The following is a 25,995-nucleotide window of genomic DNA, read 5'->3' on the forward strand; positions in this document are numbered from 1 at the left end:
TCAAATATATTATATTAATGGCAAAATTGTAATATACTTCAAATTTTGTCACACCCGAAAACACTTTAATCTCTAGAGGTGAAAAATTTTCTAACATGAGTAGGTAGAGATAGGGTTAATGGTCAAATAAAATGGACTATAAACAGCGACACAAAATACTTTTCATGAGGGCCATATTCATTGCATCCTATTTTTTTATTTATTAATTTCCTATTGGATTTGGACAGGTGGCCAATTTGAAACGTTGAAAATTCCGTTGACTTTTCAAACCGACCAACAATTCAAAGAATTATCATGATCTATTTATTTTTCACGTCAAATAATCCTTTAAATAAACTTTTATTTTCTTTTACAAAATTAAATATAATAATTAAATTTTTTTAAAAAAAAAGCTAGCATACACGAAATATAGTTTAGTGAAAATTTTCAAAGTCAAACCGGAATTTAATTATTTTCTAATTTGTTTGATTCAATCATAAACAAATATTATATTAATGTTGAAATTTTAATCAATATATATTAATTAAATTATTAAAATCATAAGATAAATAGTGACTACAAATTTTATTTAGTATAGGCATAAATTCAATATTAAAAGAAAAAAATATATTTTAAAAATATTATTCATAAATAGAAGATGGGCAAATATAATTTGATTTTTTATTTTTTATTTTGGAATATTTTATTTTGTTCATTCAAAACATGCCCACCGTTTTGCGATGAGGAGAATGTCGTTTTAATCGCGTCCATTAAACAATGCTCATAAAACGTGGAATGAGAAAAGTATTTTGTTTTCTTAAAGTTCCTTTCACACAAAACATAAAACTTGAAGTACGTTTCGATAAAATAGAATTTGTTTTTTCGTCCCTATCCCCCAACTTTCTCGTTATTATGTTTTGGTCCTAATTTTTTTATAGAATTTCATTTTTAGTCCTGTGGTTAATTTTTCTTAAATTATTAAAATTATCGAAAAAAAAAAGTTTAGTAATAAAATAGATAGGATTCAAATAATTATGTGAGTGTTGCATACTAAAATGTTATCACAATTTTATTTTAAATAATTAATTGTTAATTATTTATTTTTATTAATTTAAATAATTTTAATTAATTTTTTATTTATAATAATTATCTTGGCATGATTTCAATAAAATTATATAAATTTTTAATTGTAAATATTTAGTAGAACTTATATTACATAAATTAAATATTATAATAGAATAAATTATATTAAATCTTATACTATTATAAGAATTTATTAATTGATAACGTGTCTTAAATTTTAATTTAATTTTTATTAATTAATAAGTATAGTTTTAGTTTGATTAACCATTCATATTAATAATCATTTTCAAATAAATTATTTTAATAAAAGATTGTAAATAAATTAAATCGAATAATTCATTATATATATTATAACTCAAAAATCACATATCATTATAAAAGTAATAATAAATCAAAACGGGAAGAAAAGTACAAAGGTACAATTTATTTTTGGTTCGGTCAAAACCAACCCATTATAAAATTATAATAATATTTCTTTTAAAGGCACTTCGATTATGATTTTGAATCCATTAAATCAACAAATTAAATTTTATTTAGCCAATTTATCTAATTTTCACAAAATTTATTTACTTTTTAAAAATAAATTCAAATATTTAAGACTTGTTCTCTACTTTTTCTAGAACAATTGAATTAGACAACATGAATCAACAAATTAAATAAATAAATAAATAAAAACCTCTAATTTAATTCAAATTATAGATATATTTAAATAATTATCGCAAAATAATTTGAATATTAAATATGAGTAATTAAAATAAAATATCTCAAAGTAATTGAAATTGATCCAACACTAATTTGCTTCACATGACAAATATTTTATTAAAATATATTTATCAATAATTATTTTAAAAGTTATTGTAATGCCAAAAAAAAAATAGCCTTACTCATACTAACACGACAAAATAAATAAGTGACGTGTCATTTTAACTTCCAACAATTTCTCTCATATCCAACGTTGTTTTTTCATGTGAAGTAGTTTTTATTTTTTTAGTAAATTGATATAAATAAATGAATAAAAATAATTTTAAAGGCGAGAAATGATAATAATATATAATTAAATTAATAGACCCATCTAAATTATATAATATAAATTAATTTTAATTAAGGGTGTTATAGGCAATACGTGGTATTGCTTAATGGATAAAGCAACATAATAAAATTAAAATAAAATAAAATAAAGAAAATGTTGTCATTATAAACGAGATCTCCTTCTTACTTGCCGTTTACGAATGTTCAAACTTCAAACAAAGTATTATTCAGCCGCCATTTCTGTCTGTCTGTCTCTCTCTCTCTCTCTCAGAGATGATGGAAAGTTACCCAGATTTTCTCTCAGCTTCATCGTCTTCAACCTCCCTCTCTTTCCAGAAAATGCTGATTTCTCGAGCTTCCGAGCCCACCGGAATCCATGGAAGTCAGTTCCGGGAGGCGGCCATCTCCGGTGGGTTTCCGTTGTTTCCCGACGTGTCGGGGAGCTACATGTCTGTGGGTACGAGGAGTAGTATGAAGGAAGATATGGTTTCGGTTAGTAAAGGGTCAGCGGTGGAGGTGGTGGAGGGAGGAGCGGAGACGACGGAGATGACGGCGACGAGACAGGGAGATAATGATAAGAAAAAGAAGACGAGAAGCCGGAGATTTGCTTTTCAAACAAGGAGTCAAGTTGATATTCTTGATGATGGATATCGATGGAGAAAGTATGGACAGAAGGGTGTGAAGAACAACAAATTCCCAAGGTAACCTAATTAGTTAGTAATCATATCTTAGCATTCAAACCAAGGCCTTAAAAGTCAAATTTTTATGGTTAAATGTTGAATAATACCTCCAATTATTAGTAGAAATGTCGATTTAGAACGGTCACAAATCATATAAACATTAAAAGAAAGAGTTGAGAGAGATTTCTCTCTATTAGCTAAATAAGATTGGGTACAGAGATTACATTTCCCGTCCCTGACCCTTACCACACTTCACCCTAATAGAGAAAAACAACCCAATTCTCGAAAAATGACAAATTTGTGAGATTAGAGAATGAAATAGGAGGCGAGGACAGAGACGGGAAACCCTTACCACACTGCACCCTAATAGAGAAAAACAACCCAATTCTCGGACAATTCTCGTTTGGATCCCTGTAAGAATAAATGAAAATTTTTGTGAGAATAGAGAATGAAATAGGAGGTGAGGACGGAGACGGAGAACCCTTACCACAGTGCACCCTAATAGAGAAAAACAACCCAATTCTCGAAAAATTCTCGTCTCGATCCCTGTAAGAATAAATAATTTTTTTTGTGAGAATAGAGAATAAAATAAGAGGCGAGGATGGAGACTAGGAACCCTTACCACACTGCACCCTAATAGAGAAAAACAATCCAATTCTCGAAAATTTCTCGTCATGATCCCTATAAGAATAAATGATTTTTTTTTTTTTTTTTTTTTTGTGAGAATAGAGAATGAAATAGGAGGCGAGGACGGGGACGGGGACGGGGAACCCTTATCACACTGCACCCTAATTGGGAAAGACAATCCAATCCAATCCTCGAGAAATTCTTGTCTCCAAAATAAATGGAAAATTTTGTGGGAATAGAGAATGAAATAGGAGGCGAGGACGGGAATGAAGACCTCCCGATCGTGTGTATTGAATTATGAATTATTTGTTTGGTATTATATGTTGTAAGAAAAGGGTTGGTTAATGAATTGCAGAAGCTACTATAAATGCACACACCAAGGGTGCAAAGTGAAGAAGCAAGTGCAAAGGCTAACAAGAGATGAAGGAGTGGTGGTGACAACTTACGAAGGCATTCACTCTCATCCCATTCAGAAATCCACAGATAACTTCGAGCATATTTTGACCCAGATGCAAATTTACACTTCTTATTGATTATTTTACAAATATTTACTCATGTCAAATTTATTACATTTTTTCTATACATATAAACAAGTATTTATTTCAGGATGTTTATTGAAATTTTGTTGGAGAAATAAACCTTAGAACTCCGAAAAAAAAATATAAAAATACGATAAATAATCGAGAGCTAAATTCATAATTAATGTATTAATTTTATTTTTATTTATTTTATTTATAACAATGTATTATTCACTACGTAAAATTTTAAAATAATAAATAGTATACGATAAAGTTGGATTACTTGTTTTGGTAGTCCTAGTTTTTTATGAGAGGGTGATGTTATAATCGTTGCAATCAAGAACGGATCGTCGTTGTGCCATAAGTTTGAGTAACTACATACAATTATAGAAAATTGTGCCCGAGAACGAGTGAATTTTTATAGGTCTAGGTCTTTCTTCACCGTGTGGGGTTGGGTGTTGGAGTCAAACATAATAAATTAGATTTAGATGTCTGCCAATCGAGGTTGAATGAGATCGAAATTGAGGAGTGCCACTTGCACGAGCGAGGTGTTGTCTAGGGTTCGTATGGATGTGGGTCGCATTCACGAGTTGAAATTATTTGCTCGTATCGATTGTAGAGTTAAAAGAGACTGGAGGATAGTGCAAGGATGAGGAAGTGAGAGTAATACTAAACATGATTTGTATAAGATAAAAAAAATTAAAAAATAAAATTCTATGGAATTTAAATATATTCATTTTGATTTTATATTAATTTTATAATATAAATAAATTATTAAAAATTTAAAAATTTTGAAACTAAATAATTATAAAATATAAAAACTAAACTGTTAATACTTCCATTAAAATCTTAAAACGAAATTTTAGGACTCAAAATAAATTTAAACCTAAATTTATTATATTAAAAAAAAAAAAAAAAAAAAAAAAGAAACGAACCGGACGGGTCTAACCCTCGATATTGTCGACATTATAAATTCCCAATTAACCCTCCATCTCTCGAACCCTCGGCTCAAGCTGTCGTATCCAGGTTTTTCTCTGTAAAACTCTGCGTCGTTCTCAAGCAGGGCGGAGAAAAGTTGGTGTTTTTGCAGTTTACCGGCGGCAGAATCGAACGTTATGGGGATGGATCCCGACGCGGTGGCTAAGGCATTTGTCGATCATTATTACTCCACCTTCGACGCCAATCGAGGCGGTCTTGCTAATCTCTACCAGGACAATTCCATGTTGACGTTTGAAGGTCAGAAGATCCAAGGCTCGCAGAATATTGTCGCCAAGCTCACTAGCCTTCCCTTCCAGCAGTGCCAACACTCCGTTAGCACTGTCGATTGCCAGCCTTCTGGCCCTAGCGGTGGCGTGCTCGTCTTCGTCAGCGGCAATCTTCAACTCGCCGGAGAACAGCATGCTCTCAAATTCAGTCAGGTAATGTGTTTTCTTATTGAAGATATTGCTTGATTTGTTGCGGTTTTGTGAGCCTTGTGGTTATTGATGTTGAATTTATGGATTGATCTTGGTTGGATCTTGTGTTCTCTTGGAGTTAGCCGATCGATCCTTGTTATAGAGTTTCCTTGACTGAATTGATGTTGTGATTCTCTAATTTATGCGTTTGTGCCCTTGAAGTATCATTAGGTTTTGGGTAATTTGCGTCGTATTTGTTCATCATGTAGATCTAGGGGTTTTCGTTAGGATTTTTTGTATCATATTGGGATAACGGTACTGTAGATCAAGCTTGAGACCGTGATATGCTTGTTTGCTACTTTTTATTGTATTTGGTATTTGGCGGGTTCGGCATGTCTGAGATGGTTCATGTTTTACTATTGGGTTCTTATTTTTTAGTTGAAATCTCGTGGATTAAGTTCATTTGACCATCTTGCTGATTTATCAGCATGGGCCTAGTTAGAAAAAAAAGGTACTTGATTATTTAACTCTGAAAAGTTAGTGCTAAACTGGTCCTTAATGGATGCTGCTTTTATCCGTGGGAATTTGTGAGGCGACTAAGAAAGTTCCCCTGCTGTTATGTTTGAATAAAAACGTTGCCTCGTCCCATGTGTCTTTCTTCTAGTATCTATGCATGTTATGACTTCTCTAGCTTATCATGATGACATCTTTGAGAGAAAGTAATGACGCATTGAATCTGTGATCATGATCTATATTCTCATTGACTATTTGGTGGTACTTTTAGATATAAATTCACGTGGGAATGCTAGAACATGTATTTACTCGTTCTTCATTTACCTTTTCTAATTCAATATATGTCCAAATTGCTTATGGAATGGAATTTGTTTTAGAATGATGAATCATGAAAGCATTGTTAAAACAAATTATGGAATGATGGTATTTATGACGGTATATTTTATAGTCTGTGAATAACAATGTTAGTGAATATGTATTGTGTGTAATATAATGAAATAGAACGCACTGATGAATAGGTATTACTTTTCTTGTTTATCTCATTATGAAACAAATTCAATTATGTCGAGAACTTCTGGGAAGAAAGAATTTAGAATTTGTTAATATATGTGCAAGATTGGAAAAGAAGGCACAGTTTTTAATAGTTAACTACAGGACATGAACTTATGGCTGAACGTGAAAATCGCATTACGATATGAACAATTCTCTTTTTTGTTGTTAGCTGTGAATCCATGTTCTTTGTAGGATTTGGTTAGGTTGTTCAACTCTGTCCTTGAGTTTTAAAGGGCTTAAATTGCTTAGTAAATTATTCTAACCAAAATGTATTTACTTTGTGGTTTTAGATGTTCCATTTGATGCCAACCCCACAGGGAAGCTTCTATGTGCTGAATGACATTTTCCGATTGAACTATGCCTGAAGTTGAGATTAGTTCATGGCATTGGGAGGCCTGAAATGTGAGGTTATTCAACCAGTTTGTTAATCACCCTTCAGTTTTTTTAGACATTTTAAATTGGAACTTGGATTATATCTTATCGTGCTTATGCTTCAAATTGTGTGCCTATGCAAGGTTGAATTTCTTGGTTGTCATTGAGAATTGATGAAGTAGATTACTTTGTTCAAATTCTAGTGATTTGCTCAATACTCTTCGAATTCAAGTGATGAAACAGTGTGTGTGCTTATTCGAATGCGAGTGCATTATATGCAATTATACCTGTGGAAAAAATAATGTTTTATACTCATTCATCACATAATGTTGAAAGAACTTCCACTACATGGAAATTGAAATATGAATGTTCAAAATAAAATTGATTCCACCACAACGGAATCAAACAATGGAGCATGTTGGTGATCGAATGGAAAGGACGTTCGATGTTGATCGAGTGAGAGAAAGCCAAGCTGAAGGTAAAGGCAATAGCTAAACGGGATCCCGAGCTTACAAGTACTTGCTTGTGGATGCTATAAAAAACGGGATCCCTATTTTTCGTTCTTACCCCATTTTAAGTAGGTACTTATAAGGTCGGGTTTAAATAGATATGAATTATTTATATAAATGGTTGTGATTATTTATATAATTAGTTGAAGTAACGTATGCTAATATGAAAGCGAATAGAGTGGTTGTCCAATGAAAGTGGTATAATTAAATACATCTCTAATCACCTATAATTTGTCATGTTTTGAAGAACGCCCAATTATAAAAACAGCATAAACCAGAGGCAGATGGCAGTAGCAAAAGCAAAGTGAAAAAAGAAGAATGGCGGATTGGGGCCCTGTTCTTGTGGCGGTGATTCTGTTCATTCTGCTATCACCGGGGCTTCTGTTCCAAGTCCACGGCGCCGACAAGTTCATCCAATTCGGCAACTTTGAGACCAGCGCTACCTCCATTTTTCTTCATTCCCTCATCTTCTTTGCTCTCTTTTGCCTCTTCACTCTCGTCCTCCATCTTCATATCTACGTCTGATTCCATCTTTCAGTTCATCAATTTGATTTTCGTTTCGCAACACTTTGTATCCATTCTCATGTCGTAGTTATTTAAATCTCGTGATTTTTTCTCACTTCTACATGACGTGAGATTATGTTTGCATTCTTGTACCTCTCTTAACTTGTCAGACAATTAGACACTCAGTAAAAGATGGTTACATGAATGAATTGCGACCATACTCAAACACAAGCAAAGAAAAACTTAAAAGAATTGAAATAATATTTTTCATCTTTAGAAGCGAGAAACGAACAGGGTGTAAGGGCATGACGGAGCCATCAAGAGTTAAATCCTAATCGGAGTCTCGAGCTAATTTTTGGAAAAACTCACCAAGACCCAAAATAAATTTTAATTTTGTATTAATATTTATATTGAAATTATAATTTCCCCCTTAATTTTGGTATAATTTGTTAAAATAATAGTGTGAAACATAGATAGAAAATTGTAAGGAGGTACACCAAATTACTAATTTATTATTTCATGTGGTCGTCATATTATTTATTATAAGTATTGCATATGGATGAATTAAATATATATACACACTTTGCATATGGGTGAATTTTTGTATTATTTAATGGGTACCTCTATCCATAGTTTATTAAGTATGATTGAATAAGGATAGGAATCATTAAATCTAAAAATTATGAATTTTTTTTTTTATATTTTACTAATAAATTACTAATTAACTTAATTTAATGTAAGGCATTCAAGATAGAATGCTCTAGGAAAAAACAAATGACATATACCACGATTATTGTCTGGTTGTGGATGTTGAAAGTGTAGATACTAATATACGAAGTGACAATGAAAGCTTAAGTTCAACAGACAAATAAAAGAACGAGTTCAAGTTCAGTTGTATTTTTTAGGAGTAATGATGATTTGAAGAAACTTGTCTACACAGAGGCATTAAAAACGAGCTTTCCGTTTAAATACAGTAAGATCTAGCAAGAATCATTCGTTATACAGTGATACCACTTGTCACAATCGCACTCTTACGATAACGGAACAACAATTGTACGACACTTGTTCTAACCTAGCGAACAAACAAGCCGTAAGAAATTAAGACTTTGTAAATAACGTCTACGTATGTTTGAGTCTCGAGTCACGTTTATGAGAGTGCATAGAAAACCGTGTAAAAAGTGAAAAAGGGCATTTTCACGTCTCACGACCAAATATAAAAGGCGGTGGGCGGAGGCGCACTCGATGAGTCAGATTTCAGAAACCGAAGCACAGGAAGGTAGGAATTATGGCGGATTGGGGCCCAGTTTTCGTGGCTGTGGTTCTGTTTCTTCTACTATCTCCCGGCCTTCTGTTTCAAGTTCCCGGCCACCATCATTTCATCCAGTTCGGCAACTTCCAAACCAGCGGCGCCTCCATTTTCATCCATTCCCTCATCTTCTTCGCCCTAATTTGCCTCTTCACCTTCGTCCTTCAACTTCACATCTACCTCTAATCCTCCCTAATCGCAATCGCAATCGCAATCGGATCGCGATTCTTCGAAATTCCAGGTATATATTCTCTGTTTCTTCGTTTGATTCTGCTTGTGTTTCTTACTGCTCTGTCTGCAACTCATCTTCGAAATCTCGAGATCGATTTCATGTTGCGTTTCTGTTTAACGGATTCGGCGAAGCCATATTGTTGTAATTTGTGTTAGTTTGAATGATTTCAGTATTCACAGTCAATTGATTCCTAATCCATGTGATATATTCCAGATTTTGGATTCACTTCTTAGTATATTAATTGATTAATCTATCAAGTTTATTTCAATCGGTGAACCTGTGATGATGAACACATGGAATCACAAAAATCAATTGAAACATTTCTTTGGACGAATAGTGATTAGCAAAAGATAAGTCTCAAGTCAAGTGATGGTAAGCGTTAGGTCAAATTATTCATACATTATTATTTCTTGTGGGTCAGGTTATTTATTATATATTTATAAGTATTTCAAAGTGGGTGGAATTTCTCATTGGTTCATATCATTCCTTCGTATTTTCAATTCATCTCTTTATGCTACCAAATATGCTCCACCAAACATTTCTTTTTCCGTTTAATTGCAAATTAATCCTTATAATTTCAAATATTAAAATTATTCCATATTATTTGCTAGTTTCTTCCTTTTAAATATTAAATACAATTTTTTTTTTTTTTTTTTTTTTGTAGGGTATAGATTTTAGTTTTATTGATTTTTTAAAATTATGTTTTGATTTGTTTTTATTTTATTTTTTATATTCGTCTATTTAATAAATTTTGTTTTAGTATTTCGTATGAAATAAATTCATGTCACATCAACTTTATAATTAATAAATAATTTCATATCGACAGGTGGAAAAGATAAAATTAACTTTTTGTTAGTTATAATAACGAATAAATAAGATAAAAGTTACAGATAAATTATTCATACGTTAATTATTAAAAATATATTTTCTTCTCATTATTAGTTAGGTTAGGTTAGAGATTTTTATTAATAAAGCCAACTGAGTCACTTCATAGAGTTAGAAGTAAAATTAATTAATTATAAAAATAAAAAATAAAAAAATAAAAAGGAAGAAAGAATTCTATGGAGTGGGTTTTGGTGATGTAAGTAACTTTAATAAATTCAGTTTTTTTTTTTTTTTTCTTTTTTGATAATAATAAATCGAGCTCTTACCAAATACATTGACAACCCAACTAATATTGGAGATTTTAATTATTAAAAAATTCATAATCATCTTCTTTGCTCGAGAAATTGTTTATTCATTCGAGGTTGAAGGATAACTTGTGGTTGTCTTGCTTTATGGGATCGATTCTAGCTTAAACGAGTATAAGATTGTATTAAACAGACCTATATATTCCTTCTATATCTAAATTTGGAGTAAAGCGACATGATTAACACTTAAATTTGGAGTAAAGCGAGGGTCAACATAACATTAAACCTAAACAAAACAACCTACACGTAAAGTTATTTCATGCAATGATACAAGTTTACTCACCAAATTTTAATATAATGTCGTTTACTGTTCTAGTTCACGACTCTTATATTGTTCATGTAAGTCTAAGCATTTCAAACTTTGTAGGGTTCATATCAGCAAAACCAATGCTTGGATCATTACCCTCCTTAATCCCCTGCCTCACCATCTCCACTCTCTCAAGAATCCCTTTAACAGAAATATCAAAAGCATCCTCAAAACCCTCTAATCTCGATCTGGGGTCTGCATAAATCACACCAGGAATCATTCCAATCAACTGGTTTCTCATACCCACAATTGCTTTACCAGAGATTCCCTCCAGAACCTTACTAACATTCACCTCTTTCCCTTTAACCATCGGTATGAAAACAGAGTACTTCTTGTGATCCTTTGGAAAGTGCCAAATGTACTGAGCATACGCCGTTCCAGAGTGGAAGAAAACAGGAATACATCCAGCTATAATGGCATCAAAGATCGATCTTCTCGTGAATGAGTCCCCTGGTGGCTGCAAGCAAAAAACAGAGCTCAAAAACGTGCTCATCACTACCACTGGGTCACCACATTTCTTCTCCCCAGGGATGCAGGCCAAAAACGAGCAGCTTTTTGAGGCCTTGCACTGGTTTATCAGCTCCCCTCTAATGGAGGTTTCTTGCGATGGCCTTGGCCCTCCTATGAACGCGAAAAGGAAGGGCCTCCTCTGTTTTTTCAACTTCTTCTTCCATTCTGTGATTTGTGAGTCGCTTGAAGGGTGGAAGTCAGTGGGATATGGGATTGCGAAATCATTGTTCCAATACCCTGTTTCGATTGTCAGCATCGTCATGTTCTTGGTTTCTGGTAAAAGCATGAGCTTTGAGCCCCAATCTGATTCCTGTCCATTGTCCCTTCTGAAATCCCAAGTGATTCTTCCTCCAATCAAGAAATGGTCTCTACCCCACATGGCTTTCCACTCTGTTCTTCGTGATACCCATTTCGCCATTTCAATTGACCCTTCGTCTCTTACTGAGGCATTGAATCCCCAAAGATAAGGTCCAACATCAAGCCCTGCATAGAACGGCACAAAAATTGCTGAGGCTTTAGATGAATCCTTCGTTAAGCATTTGTATTGCTTCATTCTATTATGGAAAATCACTTCCAATGCGAATTGGTTCGTGAAATACCATCCTTTATCGGTTAATACTCGTTTGGAATTTTCAACTTTTGGGCCTAATCCCCTGTTTTCCCACACGAATCTGCAGATTTCTGACCATTTCATATGAGGTAATTTGCAGCTCTTAGCCAAACCTTCATTGAATTTCTTGGGAAGATTATGAATGTAAATGTATCTCCCTTTGCATGAGGAATCCTCCGTTTTGAATCGGGCTTTTTTTGATTTGGTCTTGGTTTTGGTTTTGGTTTTGCTCGATCTTTCTTTGTGACGAGCCGCTTTTTTTCTTGATCTTTTGGCTGGTGGCGAAATGGAGGAAGAACTGATATCAGTTTTCACAATGGCTTCTTCTGGTTCCTTCATGATCTGAGCTTCGACAATGGTTTCTTCTGGTTTTGGATCAATGGAGGCGTTTAGAGAAATGGGTTGCGATGAATTTGCATAGTCATCGGTCATGGAAGTGGCTTCATTTCTTCTTGTTTCAAACAAGGCATTGTAATCAAGGAAGAGCAATATTGAGCATAGAACGAAGGACATCAAAGCAACAAAAGGGATGGGATTAGTACACTTTGGAAATATGATCTTCTCCATTTTTCATCATCAGCCCACACGCTTCGTAGGAGCTCGAGACAACTCTTTTAACAACGATACCTTCCAATAAAATGGGTTCAACAAAATAGCTCCATAATTTCGAATGGTACACATTTGTGTAACATGGTGATATCGTATACGGAGGAGGCTGGCGCCTAAAGGTGAATAGACAACTACTGTAACTATAACGATCGTATGAACGAAGAACACGTTCCGTTGAAAGGAGACTAAAAGAGAGGAAGGTGAGGAGGATTGTGAGTGGAATCAGCCATAGAAGGCAAAGCATTTACGTCCTTCAATAGAACCTTCTAAACATAACCATTTTGTAATCTCACCATCCAATTAATGGATTATTCTTTCCTTTCATTTCCATTTTTGTTTTTTAGGTTTTAAAATTAGAATGATTATAATTGTAAGGTTTAATTTTAACCAAAAGAATAAATCAAATTCAAAAGAAAACCCAATAATTATGGGACTATGTTGGGGAAAATAAAGAGAAAAAAAAAATGAGAAAAAAAGGAACGGAATCCCTCGACCCATTTTCCCTCCTTAATCTCATCATCGATTGAGATCGAGACTTATAAAGTCTCTTTCGCCTTGTTCAGCTCCCCACGAGTCTCCTCAAATGCTTAAATTAGCTTAACCGAAGACTTCAACGAAACAAAAACCCTATATTAAGCTTCTTCGAGATTAAAACTTTATATTATATTCATAACTATGTCTCAATAAAGGAAAATCGAGCATTTATTTCATTTTTTCAAATTAATCGATCATATTTTTTTAATAAAAAATATTTTTCATTTTTGGTAGGACCAAAACCAAAATACAAATTTATCTTTTTATTATATTAGTTTTATAAATTTTGTATAATTATAATGCATTTATCAATCAACTTTTAAATAAAGGTATAATTATGTTTGAATAAATAATTATAAAGAAAATCAAATTTTTTTATCCTAAATTATTTCAATTAATTTAAGTATATTTTATAGATTACTATTTATTAATTAGTTTTGATAAATACACCATTTTACATCTATTCAATTTTATTCATTTTAACTATATATATATATATATATATATATATATATATATATATATATATATATATTATATTATATATAAATCCAAAACGAATTAACCATTTAATTTTTTTTAAAAAAAAAATTATCAAATACCAAATTCAAATCAAAATTTTTATCTTTAATTTTTTTAAATAACAATTTTATGAAAAAGGAAATATTTAAATTGAAAATCAAATATACTTTTTTTTTTTTGTAATATTCTTAGAAAAAAAATTCAAAACTTTTAAAAGATAACAATTTTATCTAAAAGAAAATGTTTATATTTTGAAAATTCATATAATATATATTTTTTTCGGATAATATATTTTTAAAAAAATAAATATAAAAGATTTTGTTTAAATTTAATGTGTTTCAATATTTTCCTCCATAAATAGACATAAACAGAGATATTTTCAATAAATAAATAAATAAATAATCATGGATAAGAAATTGGATAATTCAGTAGAAACAGTCTTCTAAACTATTTTTAGCCAATTTTCTCATCTTTCTCAATCCAATTAACTCTCCCATTCTTCACTAACTCCTTTATAAAATCTCTGCAACCATTCACTGCAATCGATCAAATTCATCGTCTGTGAAATCATCTATAAACATGCCGGCGGGAGGTTTTTCCGGTAGTCATGGCGGCACAGAGTTCGAGGCCAAGGTCACTACGGCGGTGATTATTTCTTGTATAATGGCAGCCACCGGAGGGCTCATGTTCGGTTATGACGTCGGAGTTTCCGGTAATTCAATGCTTTTTTTTAATTGATTTTATGGTGTTCTTGTGATCAACAATGGCGATGCTGGTGCAGGCGGAGTGACGTCGATGCCGTCGTTCTTGAAGGAGTTCTTCCCGGTGGTGTACGAGAAAACCCAGCAACACGCCATGGACGACAGCAATTACTGTAAATACGACAATCACAGCTTACAATTGTTCACTTCTTCACTCTATCTCGCGGCCTTAACCGCTACTTTCTTCGCTTCTTACACCACCAGAGTCCTCGGTCGGAAACTCACCATGCTCATCGCCGGCGTGTTCTTCATCGTCGGCACCGTTCTTAACGCCACCGCTGTCAGTCTCCTCATGCTTATCCTCGGCCGCCTTGCTCTCGGCTGCGGCGTTGGATTTGCTAACCAAGCTGTCCCATTGTTCCTGTCGGAGATAGCTCCGACGAGGATTCGTGGAGCCCTGAATATCTTGTTTCAATTTGATGTCACTGTCGGCATTCTCTTCGCTAATCTCATCAATTACGGCACATCCAAGTAAGAACAAATCATACCCAGAATTTAATTTTGCAAGATATTGAATTTTTCAAATGAATTGTGGAACAGGATTGCAGGTGGATGGGGATGGCGGCTGTCATTAGCTCTGGCTGGCATTCCGGCAACCTTATTGACTGTCGGAGCTATATTGGTCGACGACACTCCGAACAGCTTGATCGAACGTGGGCATTTGGAGAAAGGGAAAACCGTTCTAAGAAAAATCAGAGGAACAGAGAACATTGAGCCAGAGTACATGGAAATCGTCGAAGCCAGCCGCATTGCCCAAGAAGTGAAGCACCCATTTAGGAATCTCCTCATGCGACAAAACCGCCCACCATTGGTGATAGCTATAATGTTCCAAATCTTCCAGCAGCTCACTGGAATCAACGCCATCATGTTCTACGCGCCGGTTCTGTTCAACACATTGGGCTTAGGCAACGACGCGTCGCTATACTCTGCTGTGATAACAGGGGCTGTCAATGTGCTCTCGACATTGGTTTCAATCTACTCCGTCGACAAGCTCGGTCGGCGAGTGCTGCTGTTGGAAGCTGGGGTTCAAATGTTCATCAGCCAAATGGTGATCGCCGTGGTGTTGGGGTTAAACTTGGGGGACAACACGAATAAGATGTCGCAGGGGACGGCGATTGTGGTGGTGCTGATGGTGTGTACTTTTGTGTCGTCGTTTGCTTGGTCTTGGGGTCCGTTGGGATGGCTGATTCCGAGCGAGACGTTCCCGTTGGAGACGAGATCGGCTGGGCAGAGTGTGGCGGTGTGTATGAACATGTTGTTCACGTTCATCATAGCTCAGTCGTTTTTGTCGATGCTGTGCCATATGAAGTTTGGGATCTTCCTGTTCTTTTCTGGGTGGGTGTTGTTAATGTCGCTGTTTGTGATCTATTTGGTGCCGGAGACGAAGGGGGTTCCGATCGAGGAGATGACGGAGAAAGTGTGGAAGCAGCATTGGTTTTGGAAGAGATTTATGGACGATGTGGATGAGGACAGAAAGGGGAAGGATGTAGTAGTTTAGGAGAGGAAAGTTTTGATTTTTTTTTTTCTTTTTTTTTTTTTTATTGCTTTTATTTGTTGTTTTGTTATTTAGCTTTCGATTTTTTTAAGAATTGTTGTCGAAGGAAATTAATAAGTTTTGAGATTTTGAGATTCTATTTGTTAGCAAATTTAAATATGAGAGAGTTAAAAATGTGTTTTGATAATATCATTTTATGAATTTGTTTTATCATAGTTTTTATCTTTTTAGTATAATTTTATATTTTTGTTAAATAAATAAAATGTTAAATCAGTGTTTAAAAATATATTTTTTAAAAACCCGGCAAAAGTGATATATATATATATATATAGTGTATGAAACTTTAAAAAGAACCTAAATAAATGGTAAATATGTGAGATTTCCCGTTGGTTATTTAATAGGCCAAAACTGAATGTTTACTCCGTGGTAGGTATTAGCTGTTATAATGTGTTAGTAAGGATATGGTCAAAACACAGAATGTTTACTAGTGGTAGGTATTAACTGTTTTAATGTGTTAGTAAGGATGTGGTCAAAACACAGAATATTTACTAGTGGTAGGTATTAGCTGTTTTAATGTGTTAGTAAGGAATGCTAAAACACAGAATGTTTACTAGTGGTAGGTATTAGCTGTTTTTATGTGTTAGGAAGGATGTTGCTAGCTGAAGAGGATTTTATGTGTTAGGAAGGATGTTGCTAGCTGAAGAGGATGCTAGCCGTATACTTTAGCTTTTGCTGGGCTCTAAGAAATGGTTTGCTGGGCTCTAAGAAATGGATTGTGAGATTGTGATCCAGACTCTGCTCTTTAAATAGCGGTTTTAAAATATGAACTTTATTTCTTAATTATATTCAGTTTGGTCAAAATCAAATAGTCAACCATTTTTGTAGGTTAACTAACCAAACTAAGATAGTTAGTTGGATCTAGCTCTATAATTCCTCCATTTATTACACACTTCCTATTATTAAGTAAGAGAAAATTTTATTTTAACATTTAAAATAGACTAATATAAAAATCTCAACTTTCAAGATAATTACTAACTTTAAAAGCTTGGAAACTTTATACTAAAGAAAATTGGAACTTTATTGATGAACATGGGAAGGGTAGCCAAAATCAGGCGGGTACGTGCAATTCTTACCAAAAAAGTTGTGAAAATTCAGTAGAAGACAAGCCAACAGGTGGAGATAAAAACGGAAACCTTTCTTCTTTTCCCACTCCGATGCATCAAGATCAAAAATGACTGGAAAGGCAGCGGATCGTTGTAATTGGTTTTGCGGTTCGTAGCTTCTTCTGTATTGGGTATGCTTGTTTTTTACTTCAAAATTGAAAAAAGATGATTAATTATTACTTCAATTCACGTGGCCACATTTAATCTGGAGATCCATTGCCTCATAATTTTAAAATATCTTCCATCCGTTCGGAACTTGAGCGGATCATCTTGCCTGAAATCGTTTTGTGTTGATTTGGGAATGCTTGCAGTGATACCAGTGGCGCTTCGATTCTTCGAGGAATAATGGGTTCCCTTCGCGCTCCGCATTGCTCTCTAGCTTCTTCGCATGTTCATTTGTCTGACAGATTCTCACTCTCACGGCCTCAGCTGCGATGGCGTATGAACCCTTCTTTTCGTTCGACGAAATTTTCGCAACCTGGGGTTTTCTCTCCATTTTGTAATCGCGATTGTCCATGGAAGCGCGGCTCTCAGATCGTTTGTGGAGTTTTATCCGCTTCTCAAGAAGCCATCAGGTTAAGTCGGCGCCCTTTCTTCTTTTCTTTTGCTTACGATTGAGACTTTTTTTTGAGATGGTGTTGGGATTTAACAGGGAAGGTGAAGAGCAGAAGATGATCGGGAAGGTTCTTCTGAAGGTGAGGTTGGATCATCAAGTTAAATTTGGGGAGTCTGTGGTAATCTTCGGGTCGTCTGAAGAATTGGGATCATGGAAAAACCCTACGCATCTGAAATGGAGTGAGAAGGGGTGGGTTTGTGAATTACTGCTCAGAGGGGATGAGTCGGTGGAATTTAAGTTCGCCGTTGTTAAGAAGGATGGGAGTTTGTTGTGGGAATCTGGAGATAATCGGGTTCTCCAGTTGCCTAAGGTAGGGAGCTTTAAATCATTTCATCGATGGAATAAAACAGGGGAGGGTGTGGAAATGTTGCCTTTGGATGCAGAGGAGAGTAATGGAGGATATGAAACGTTGGGGATCAATGAAGGAGATGAAAAGGACAAGAACATTGAAGCTGGGAATGCGTCTTTGGTTGAAGATGAGGCCAGTCCTTTTGTTGGGCAGTGGAAAGGGAAGGATATCTCATTTATGAGGTCTAATGAACATCGAGACCGAGAGTCCGAGAGGAATTGGGATACTTCTGGTCTTGCGGGGCTGGCTCGACAGTTGGTTGAAGGAGATAAAAATGCCAGGAGTTGGCGGAAGAAGGTAATTTACTTAACCCGATCCGCAATTTTCTTACTTTATTTCGAGTTTAGCTGATAGATGTATTGCCTCTCATGAACAATTTAATTTAGCTAGGCATGAATCTTAATGGAAAGTAGCTTAAACGATCAAATGTTACAGGCTTTTTAAACACATTTGTTGGTCATATGTAGGAATAAAGCTAAGTACAATGTCCTTATGAACAACTTGTCAGTTCTTGGTATATTTGTAATGTTTTTTGTTCATTTGATCTTGGAAGTCTTAGGCTAACTTTTGGGTACTGTTTGTTGAGTGATGCCTATATTATTAGATTTAATTAGTTAGAAGAGTAGTGTGATGGAGATAAGGATGAGCGGGAGACTAAACCGAGTTGAAAGGTCACCCACCTTTGAGGGGCAGAAGTACACATCCGTGCCTAAGAAGAGTGAGCCTGTAGTTGTGCGATTTAAGACGAGAGTTTTGATATTGAGGGTTTTGGCGAGAATTATGCTACAGAGGAGGCCTAAATGTAAAGACAAACGCGAGACGTGGACATAATATAACATTGACACAGTGACATGTTTATTTCTAAAAATCGAAGTCGTGAAAATGTTCATACATTTCAACGATTCTCATAATAAAAATATGTTCTAGTTTAGGATGCTTATCATCATTTATGATACCATGTTTGGAAATAGCTTATTTCCTATTCAAAGTGTATAGCTCTGTTGTTTTCTTGATATGGGCCTTTACTGTATTTTTCATGGAGTTTTGGTGGGTTTGTTTAACTTTCTAGCTTGAGTTGTAACTTTCCAGTCAATATATGTTTACCTCTAAAAATAAATATATTTTCCGACTTTTACTCGTGCAGCTTGAAGTTGTGCGTGAATTATTAGTTGAAAATGTGAACGCTGAGGAGCGCCTGGAGTCGTTGATATATTCTGCTATCTACCTCAAGGTTTTCTTCGACGTCTTGTTTTATTAATCTTTTTCTTTTTCTCCCTTCTGTGTACTCCTATATTCTCAAGATCCTTCTTGTTCAGTGGATAAATACAGGTCAAATCCCTTGTTTTGAAGATGGAGGTCATTTCAGGCCAAATAGGCATGCTGAAATTTCTAGGATTATATTTCGCGAATTAGAACGATTGTCCGCCCAGAAAGACATTTCTCCCGAGGTCTACTACTACTGCTACTAACTTCTATGCTTTACCCTCTATCTCCGATTTCATATTGGTTTTGAAATGTGGCTCCGTTTCTAGGCTCTTTGGTTTTCTTTCGTGTATGAAAGCTTCATTTTTCGATACAACAGAAAATGAATTGATGACCTTTTAACACGTCCAATTTTTATACTCATCGCTTTACCTTTTGACTCTGCTTCTCTCAGCTAAAAGCTGTTTTCTTTTCTTTTCTTTTCATATTCAGGTAGCCCTCATTATTCGAAAAGTTCATCCGTGTTTGCCATCTTTTAAATCAGAATTTACTGCATCTGTTCCTTTAACACGTATACGAGATATTGCTCATCGGAATGATATCCCTCATGACCTCAAGGTAATCCCTTGAAGACTGTCAATGTCTGACAGATCTTTCTTTTGCTAGTGATCCCTATTGGTTCATTGGAGAGTAGAATGTATAGTTTTTTTTATTGAAGTTTCACATTTTAGCAAGAAATCAAACATACAATACAAAACAAGCTTCATCGCAATGCTGGTCCAGAAGACTTAATTGCCACAGAAGCAATGCTTGCAAGGATAACCAAGAACCCCGGAGAATACAGTGAAGCCTTTATAGAGCAGTTCAAAATATTCTGCCGAGAATTGAAAGATTTCTTCAATGCTGGAAGGTCAGATAAAGAATCTTATTACTTTCCTTCCTTCATCCTGTCTTTCTTAGGTGTTCGTGTTTGATGCGCTGCATGTAAAGAATTATATATCGAATGTATTGCTTTCTTAGGTGTTCGTCCTTTCTCCCTCTCTCTCTCTCTCACACACACCCACTCACACACATTATAATGATATTGTACTGATATCAAAAGGCATGTATGTACATCATTTTGTAAATGATGGGCGACATCTTCATTGCTCGATCTGTCAAATGAAATCTTGATGATTAGTATGAAATAATCACAAACCTTGAGAATAGTTTAATATATAAATTTGTTTGAACTTGGGGCTAAGACATACATCTTTTCCCTTCTATAAACAAGTTGTTTGAAATCCTGTAAAATATCTTTATGATGAATCAATTTATAGCGCAAACCCAATAGCAATACTCTTTCTGCAAATGAGAAGTTTTTGCTATTTTCAGCCTTGCAGAACAACTTGAATCAATCAAGGAGTCTGTTGATGAACGTGGCTTGTCAGCTCTTAGCTACTTTTTGGAGTGCAAGAAGGTGATTTTTTTTTTTTAATTTAATGAGAAAAGTGATTAACTAGAATGCAGTTTATCTTTTTAACTCTTGTTTAAGATATTATAATTTGCAACGTTTTCTTCTCACGTGCACGAGCTTTCAATTCTCAAATTCACACTTTCACGAGAAAACTTAAGAAATAAACACTTTTACTATTGATTTTTCCTTTTGTAATTTAAGGAAATCGATGAAAGGATTCGGGTTGCTTAATAGGTCTTGGTCGTGGGATTTTTATGGGAGAAAAGAATCACGTATTCTGTTTTAATTCTCGTTGCTGATTTTTAGATGTCGGGTATTTCATCATTATAATAAATGTGGTAGGGAATTTTGTTTCCCACAAAGTTTTTTTAATGTTTGGTAGAGAATTTTTAGATAACTAGGTTGAGTATGAAGAGATGGTATTTTGTTTCCAGAGCTTGGATGCTGCAGACGAGTTGGGCAGTTCTTTCCAAAACCAAAGCACTGACCTAGTTTTCAAAACCATCCAATCCTTGAATTCCTTGAGAGAAATACTTGTAAGAGGTCTTGAAAGTGGCTTAAGAAATGATGCTTCTGATACTGCAATAGCCATGCGCCAAAAAGTAAGCTAATTGAAAGTATTTATTTATAGAACAATCAAGTTGAAATTATTTACAGCCCTTATTTTCTGCCCTTTTGTGCAAGTACAGTGGCGTCTTTGTGAGATTGGGCTTGAGGACTACTTATTTGTTCTTCTTAGCAGGTACATATTTTTTAAGCTTCCTAGAGACTTTTATCTTGTCTATTGTAGAGTCCTACGGTACATCGTAAATTGAATTGTTTAATTCTCTAGGAAATATGTGACAGTGGTGAGGCTTTTTACTGCATAACATTTACACGGCCGTCCGAACTTAGAGATAAAGTTGACTGTAGTTGGAAGAGGCAGTAGACTACTACAAGTGAACTTTTTATTGTTTTTAAGCATAGATATCTTTTGGATTTTTCTCCCTGTTTAGGCTATCCTAATTTCTTTTAACTTGTGAAGGCATTTTAAGGGAAACATTTGATGTTAGCTCTAGGAGTTGTTGGGTGAAGAGGCTTTTAAATTCTAATTCTCTAGCAAACCGAAATGTAATAATGTTTGAGTGAATCGCTCTCTTGAGTTAGTTGTCGTTCTTCGCTGTTTTCTTATTGTGCTCATCAGTTTAGGATTGGGTTTGGCTGTCATGGGATCATCTCCACATATCTCCAAACTGAAAGTTGATTTATTCTGATCATCTCTAATTTTCACTGCTGTTAATAGATTTCTAAATGTGCTCGAGGCAAAAAGGGGTGCGGATTGGCTGGCAGAAAGTGTGAAGTCAAAGAATGTAAGCTCTTGGAATGATCCACTGGATGCCCTTATTTTTGGTACCCATCAGCTGGGTTTATCTGGTTGGAAGCCAGAAGAGTGTGTGGCCATTGAAAATGAGATTTGTGCTTGGAAGGAGAGAGGTCTTGCTGAAAAGGAAGGTAACGGTTGTCTTTAGTAAAACATATCAGCTGGATTAACTTCTCGTTCCTAAACGATCGAGTCCGATCTTTCTGTCCTCTCTAAATTGCTGTTACCTTAGCTTTGACAGCTCTTCTTGTTGGCAAATAAACATTAAAATTCATCCTTAGGTGTAAATAAGTGAGGTTAGTGGTAGACAATATGATCTAGGAGCTGAAAAATATGAAGTGAGTTACCCGAATTAAGGTGTTTGGGCTTTATAGCTCTAATCAATTGACATTTATAGCAGTCAAATCTGAAAGTTTAGTTAAATTCTGTTGATCGACTTGATTTATATGCTTAGCTAATCACCTCAGGATTTTTTTTAATTTTCATTAATGAAGGAAGTGAAGATGGCCAAAAGATTTGGGGATTAAGGCTTAAGGCTACTCTTGATAGAACAAGGAGGCTGACCGAAGAATATTCCGAAGCACTTCTTCAAATATTCCCTGAGAAAGTTCAGGTATAAATACATCTATTATTCATAAATACCACAAGAACTACTCAGTTAGATGGTAAGTTCATGAACAATGAATTCAACCAATATCCTTTGTGGTTTTGTGGGCAACCAGAAATTTCCAAGTAGCTGTAGTTTCTGTGGAATATCACCATTTTAAATCCAATCTTTGTCATAGACTTCTATAAAGGTTTATATGGTTCTTCTAATCGTTCTTTTTAATATTTTAGTGCGATAGTTCGTAACATTCTACCGAATCTTCGATTGGCCTTCATTTCAGGTGCTTGGAAAAGCATTTGGGATCCCTGAGAACAGCGTGAGAACGTATGCTGAAGCTGAAATTCGTGCTAGGTATAATGATTTTCGTAATTTTATTTTATTCTTCTTTATTACTGTTTGTAGACCAAGGGTTGATGCTGAATCCTGTTGGGAAACTCTAGTGTAATTTTTCAGGTATCGAAGCTTTGCACTATTCTTTCGAAAGCAGTCAGAAGCGTACTTGGATCGCAGGGTTGGGATGTTCTAGTGCCCGGATCTGTCGTCGGAACATTTGTTCAGGTGCTCTTCTATTTATTTGTTTTACAACAATTAAGCATTGAAGTAAAGAGGAAGTTCATAAAGAAGTTAAGCGAGGCTCATCACAAACATTGCAATCTATCTCATCATATTAACACATTAAAACCCACAACTTACTTAAGCTGGAAATTGCATGTAACCATATGTAAACTTTAGAGAAAAATAACAGAATCTTTAGAGAGTCTTAGAGGCCACGCCAGGTTCCATGTTTCTTTTTGGGTGTCGCTAACGAACAATTTCTGTAATTATTCGCTAGGTCTGATATGAGCCCCTTTTTTTAGATAAGAGTAGAGTCTGTAACTATAATGTACATTATCCTCACGTAAAAAAACGCTCTTGATGATTAAGCTGCCTATGCTATGTTTCGCTCTAAAACAAAGATTGAACTGCGTATGCAAATTAGCGCCGTAAGCAACCGAAATAGTATTCAAAGGTACATGGAGTACTTGTTAGAAATTTAGCATTGTGCATCTGTAATTGTGAGTGTGCCTTCAGGTTGAGAGGATCGTCCCAGGGTCTCTTCCAACATCCATAGAAGGACCTGTTATACTTATGGTTAACAAAGCTGATGGTGATGAAGAGGTTTGAAGCTAAAATATACCCTATCACTCTCCCTATCTATGGTGCCGTTATTGTTCTTCATCTGTTGTTAATGTTGATGATTTGCAGGTAACAGCTGCTGGGAGTAACATAAAAGGAGTTGTGCTACTACAGGAATTACCTCATTTATCTCATCTTGGTGTCAGGGCTCGACAAGTAAGTGCAGTCTCTCTAAAATAGTGTCTTTCTTAAAGCTGCTGGGCGGGCAGTATTAACGAAACTGTGTGTGGGCTTCGTAGGAAAAAGTTGTATTTGTGACATGTGAAGACGACGAGAGAATTTCTTTTCTACGAACACTTCTCGGGAATTACGTGAGGTCGTACATGTCTATATTCTTTACTCTTCCTCCCCTACGTATCGTTTTTGGTTCATGTTCTTATTCTTGGGAGTTGTGGGGTTTTGTTTAATGGGACGTGTAGGATGGACGCGTCGGCATCTGCAGTTCATATATCTCTTTCATCAGATGGTAGCACTGATAATTTTCCTGTCAAAACTGCTCCAGACGAATATGTGCTTGATTTTCAAAAGTCCAGTGAGCAAGACCCCTTGTTACGTGCCTCGGGAGCTCCCTACTCGAAAAAGGTAGTCAAATCATCCCTCAATGACATCACATATGGACATTTCTTCCTTAGTTAAAAGATCCCCAGAACTTGTTTCCTCTGGAGTGACGGTTGAATTTTGATATAGGGAATTTCCTCTGGAGTGGTACCACTTGCTGATGCAGATGCTCAAATTGCAGGAGCAAAAGCTGCATCTTGTGGTCGTTTGGCTTCTTTGGCTGCTATCTCTGATGAAGGTACATTTTGGATCTAATCTTTTCCCTCAACAAAAATCTGCAAGTGATGGCCATTGATGTTTATATTTGATTTTTAATTGGTTCTCGAAGCCTTTAGAAGACTCCAAACGCGTTTCACAAGAATGTTCATACTCAAATTATGCTTTAAACGTATCACACTGAAAGGATGCTCTTAATTCCAGCACACGTATCGACACGTAACCAACCATGAGGAATGAATTTTGTTGGCAGGTTTTACGAATCTACAGATTCCAGCTACGTTTCGAGTTCCTGCAGGTGCAGTGATTCCATTTGGTTCTATGGAATTGGCACTTTCTCAGAACAATTCCTTGGAAGCGTTCAAATCGATTTTGGAACAAATAGAAACAGCCAAAGTCGGAGTGGAACTAGATGAACTCTGCAAACAACTCCAGGAGTTGGTGTCCTCTCTGCAATTGACAAAAGACATAATTGATAATTTGGAGACAATATTTCCTAAAGATGCACGCTTAATCGTCCGTTCTAGTGCGAATGTCGAGGATTTGGCTGGGATGTCCGCTGCTGGACTTTACGATTCAATTCCAAATGTAAATTTGAGAAATCCAATTGCTTTTGGGAATGCTGTTTGCAAAGTATGGGCGTCGTTGTACACTCGTAGAGCAGTTCTAAGCAGACGAGCTGCTGGGGTACCTCAGAAGGATGCTTTAATGGCAGTACTGGTGCAAGAAATGCTTTCTCCTGACTTATCATTTGTCCTACACACGTTCAGCCCAACCGACCAAAATGACAAATCTGTTGAGGCTGAGATTGCCTGTGGCCTCGGTGAAACTCTGGCTTCTGGCACTCGTGGCACGCCCTGGCGTCTCTCATCTGGGAAGTTTGATGGTCTAGTGCAAACACTGGCCTTTGCAAACTTCAGTGAAGAACTACGCGTTCTTGCTGCCGGCCCTGCTGATGGAGAAGTGGCACATTTGACTGTAGATTACAGCAAGAAACCACTGTCTGTTGACCCGAAATTTCGTGAGCAGTTCGGTCAACGTCTTTGTGCTGTCGGCTTCTTCTTGGAACGCAAATTTGGCTGCCCCCAGGATGTTGAAGGCTGCGTCGTAGGCGACGAGATTTATATAGTCCAAGCACGCCCACAGCCATTGTAGAACATTCTGTCCTTACAATGCTCTACTGCTTGGAGGCAGAGAGATGAAACAATGAAGTTCAATCAGTCTGCTGATGCCACCATCTCAAGCAGATAACATCCACAAATAAAATGTCATCATCATCTGAAGTTTGTTTCTTAGTTAATAGCTCTGTAAGATGGCAGGTTCTATATCCAGCTGAATTGATGATCGTTCAATGCTCCAAACAGGGTTCCTTTGGGGCAGATTATTAGGTCTGCAGGGATGTTCGAAATCGTAGTATGATTCAATAAATTTTATCGAGAAGATTTAAAACCATAA

General features: G+C 35.5%; 7 protein-coding genes across 8 annotated transcripts; 6 read left to right on the forward strand and 1 right to left on the reverse strand.

Annotated features, from left to right (window-relative positions):
• The first annotated feature begins 2,313 nt into the window (after window positions 1-2,313).
• Window positions 2,314-4,003, forward strand: LOC111799837 (putative WRKY transcription factor 43). Its single transcript, XM_023683316.2, has 2 exons — window positions 2,314-2,792; window positions 3,754-4,003. The coding sequence occupies exons 1-2, from the start codon at window positions 2,365-2,367 to the stop codon at window positions 3,929-3,931; spliced, it is 606 nt and encodes a 201-aa protein (XP_023539084.2). The 5' UTR covers window positions 2,314-2,364; the 3' UTR covers window positions 3,932-4,003.
• Window positions 4,004-4,900: 897 nt separating this feature from the next.
• Window positions 4,901-7,008, forward strand: LOC111799838 (nuclear transport factor 2B-like). The gene is made up of 2 exons (XM_023683318.2): window positions 4,901-5,334; window positions 6,666-7,008. Exons 1-2 carry the CDS (start codon window positions 5,032-5,034, stop codon window positions 6,738-6,740), a joined length of 378 nt encoding a protein of 125 aa, XP_023539086.1. The 5' UTR covers window positions 4,901-5,031; the 3' UTR covers window positions 6,741-7,008.
• Window positions 7,009-7,159: 151 nt separating this feature from the next.
• Window positions 7,160-7,904, forward strand: LOC111799840 (uncharacterized). Its single transcript, XM_023683320.2, has one exon. The coding sequence runs from the start codon at window positions 7,575-7,577 to the stop codon at window positions 7,779-7,781; it is 207 nt and encodes a 68-aa protein (XP_023539088.1). The 5' UTR covers window positions 7,160-7,574; the 3' UTR covers window positions 7,782-7,904.
• A 1,081-nt stretch (window positions 7,905-8,985) lies between these two features.
• On the forward strand, window positions 8,986-9,523 carry LOC111799839 (uncharacterized). Its single transcript, XM_023683319.2, has one exon. It carries the CDS (start codon window positions 9,046-9,048, stop codon window positions 9,250-9,252), a length of 207 nt encoding a protein of 68 aa, XP_023539087.1. The 5' UTR covers window positions 8,986-9,045; the 3' UTR covers window positions 9,253-9,523.
• A 1,156-nt stretch (window positions 9,524-10,679) lies between these two features.
• On the reverse strand, window positions 10,680-12,848 carry LOC111799832 (putative xyloglucan galactosyltransferase GT12). Its single transcript, XM_023683311.2, has one exon. The coding sequence runs from the start codon at window positions 12,480-12,482 to the stop codon at window positions 10,824-10,826; it is 1,659 nt and encodes a 552-aa protein (XP_023539079.2). The 5' UTR covers window positions 12,483-12,848; the 3' UTR covers window positions 10,680-10,823.
• Window positions 12,849-14,078: 1,230 nt separating this feature from the next.
• Window positions 14,079-16,051, forward strand: LOC111799833 (sugar transport protein 13). The gene is made up of 3 exons (XM_023683312.2): window positions 14,079-14,292; window positions 14,362-14,812; window positions 14,882-16,051. Exons 1-3 carry the CDS (start codon window positions 14,160-14,162, stop codon window positions 15,837-15,839), a joined length of 1,542 nt encoding a protein of 513 aa, XP_023539080.1. The 5' UTR covers window positions 14,079-14,159; the 3' UTR covers window positions 15,840-16,051.
• Window positions 16,052-16,956: 905 nt separating this feature from the next.
• On the forward strand, window positions 16,957-25,995 carry PWD (chloroplastidic phosphoglucan, water dikinase (ATGWD3)). Of its 2 annotated transcripts, XM_023683379.2 has the most exons (20): window positions 16,957-17,130; window positions 17,311-17,574; window positions 17,652-18,261; window positions 19,109-19,195; window positions 19,281-19,412; window positions 19,660-19,785; window positions 19,899-20,077; window positions 20,542-20,626; window positions 21,058-21,225; window positions 21,313-21,365; window positions 21,906-22,114; window positions 22,478-22,596; window positions 22,871-22,941; window positions 23,031-23,148; window positions 23,662-23,748; window positions 23,836-23,922; window positions 24,006-24,082; window positions 24,186-24,348; window positions 24,454-24,562; window positions 24,794-25,995. In XM_023683379.2, exons 2-20 carry the CDS (start codon window positions 17,345-17,347, stop codon window positions 25,693-25,695), a joined length of 3,612 nt encoding a protein of 1,203 aa, XP_023539147.2. In that variant the 5' UTR covers window positions 16,957-17,130; window positions 17,311-17,344; the 3' UTR covers window positions 25,696-25,995. The 2 variants fall into 2 exon arrangements, with proteins under 2 accessions (XP_023539147.2, XP_023539146.2); XM_023683378.2 differs by lacking the exon at window positions 16,957-17,130 and having other exon boundaries at window positions 17,196-17,574.

This window comes from Cucurbita pepo, chromosome 8, assembly GCF_057944985.1.
Source record: "Cucurbita pepo subsp. pepo isolate OVF chromosome 8, ASM5794498v1, whole genome shotgun sequence".
Taxonomy (NCBI): domain Eukaryota; kingdom Viridiplantae; phylum Streptophyta; class Magnoliopsida; order Cucurbitales; family Cucurbitaceae; genus Cucurbita; species Cucurbita pepo.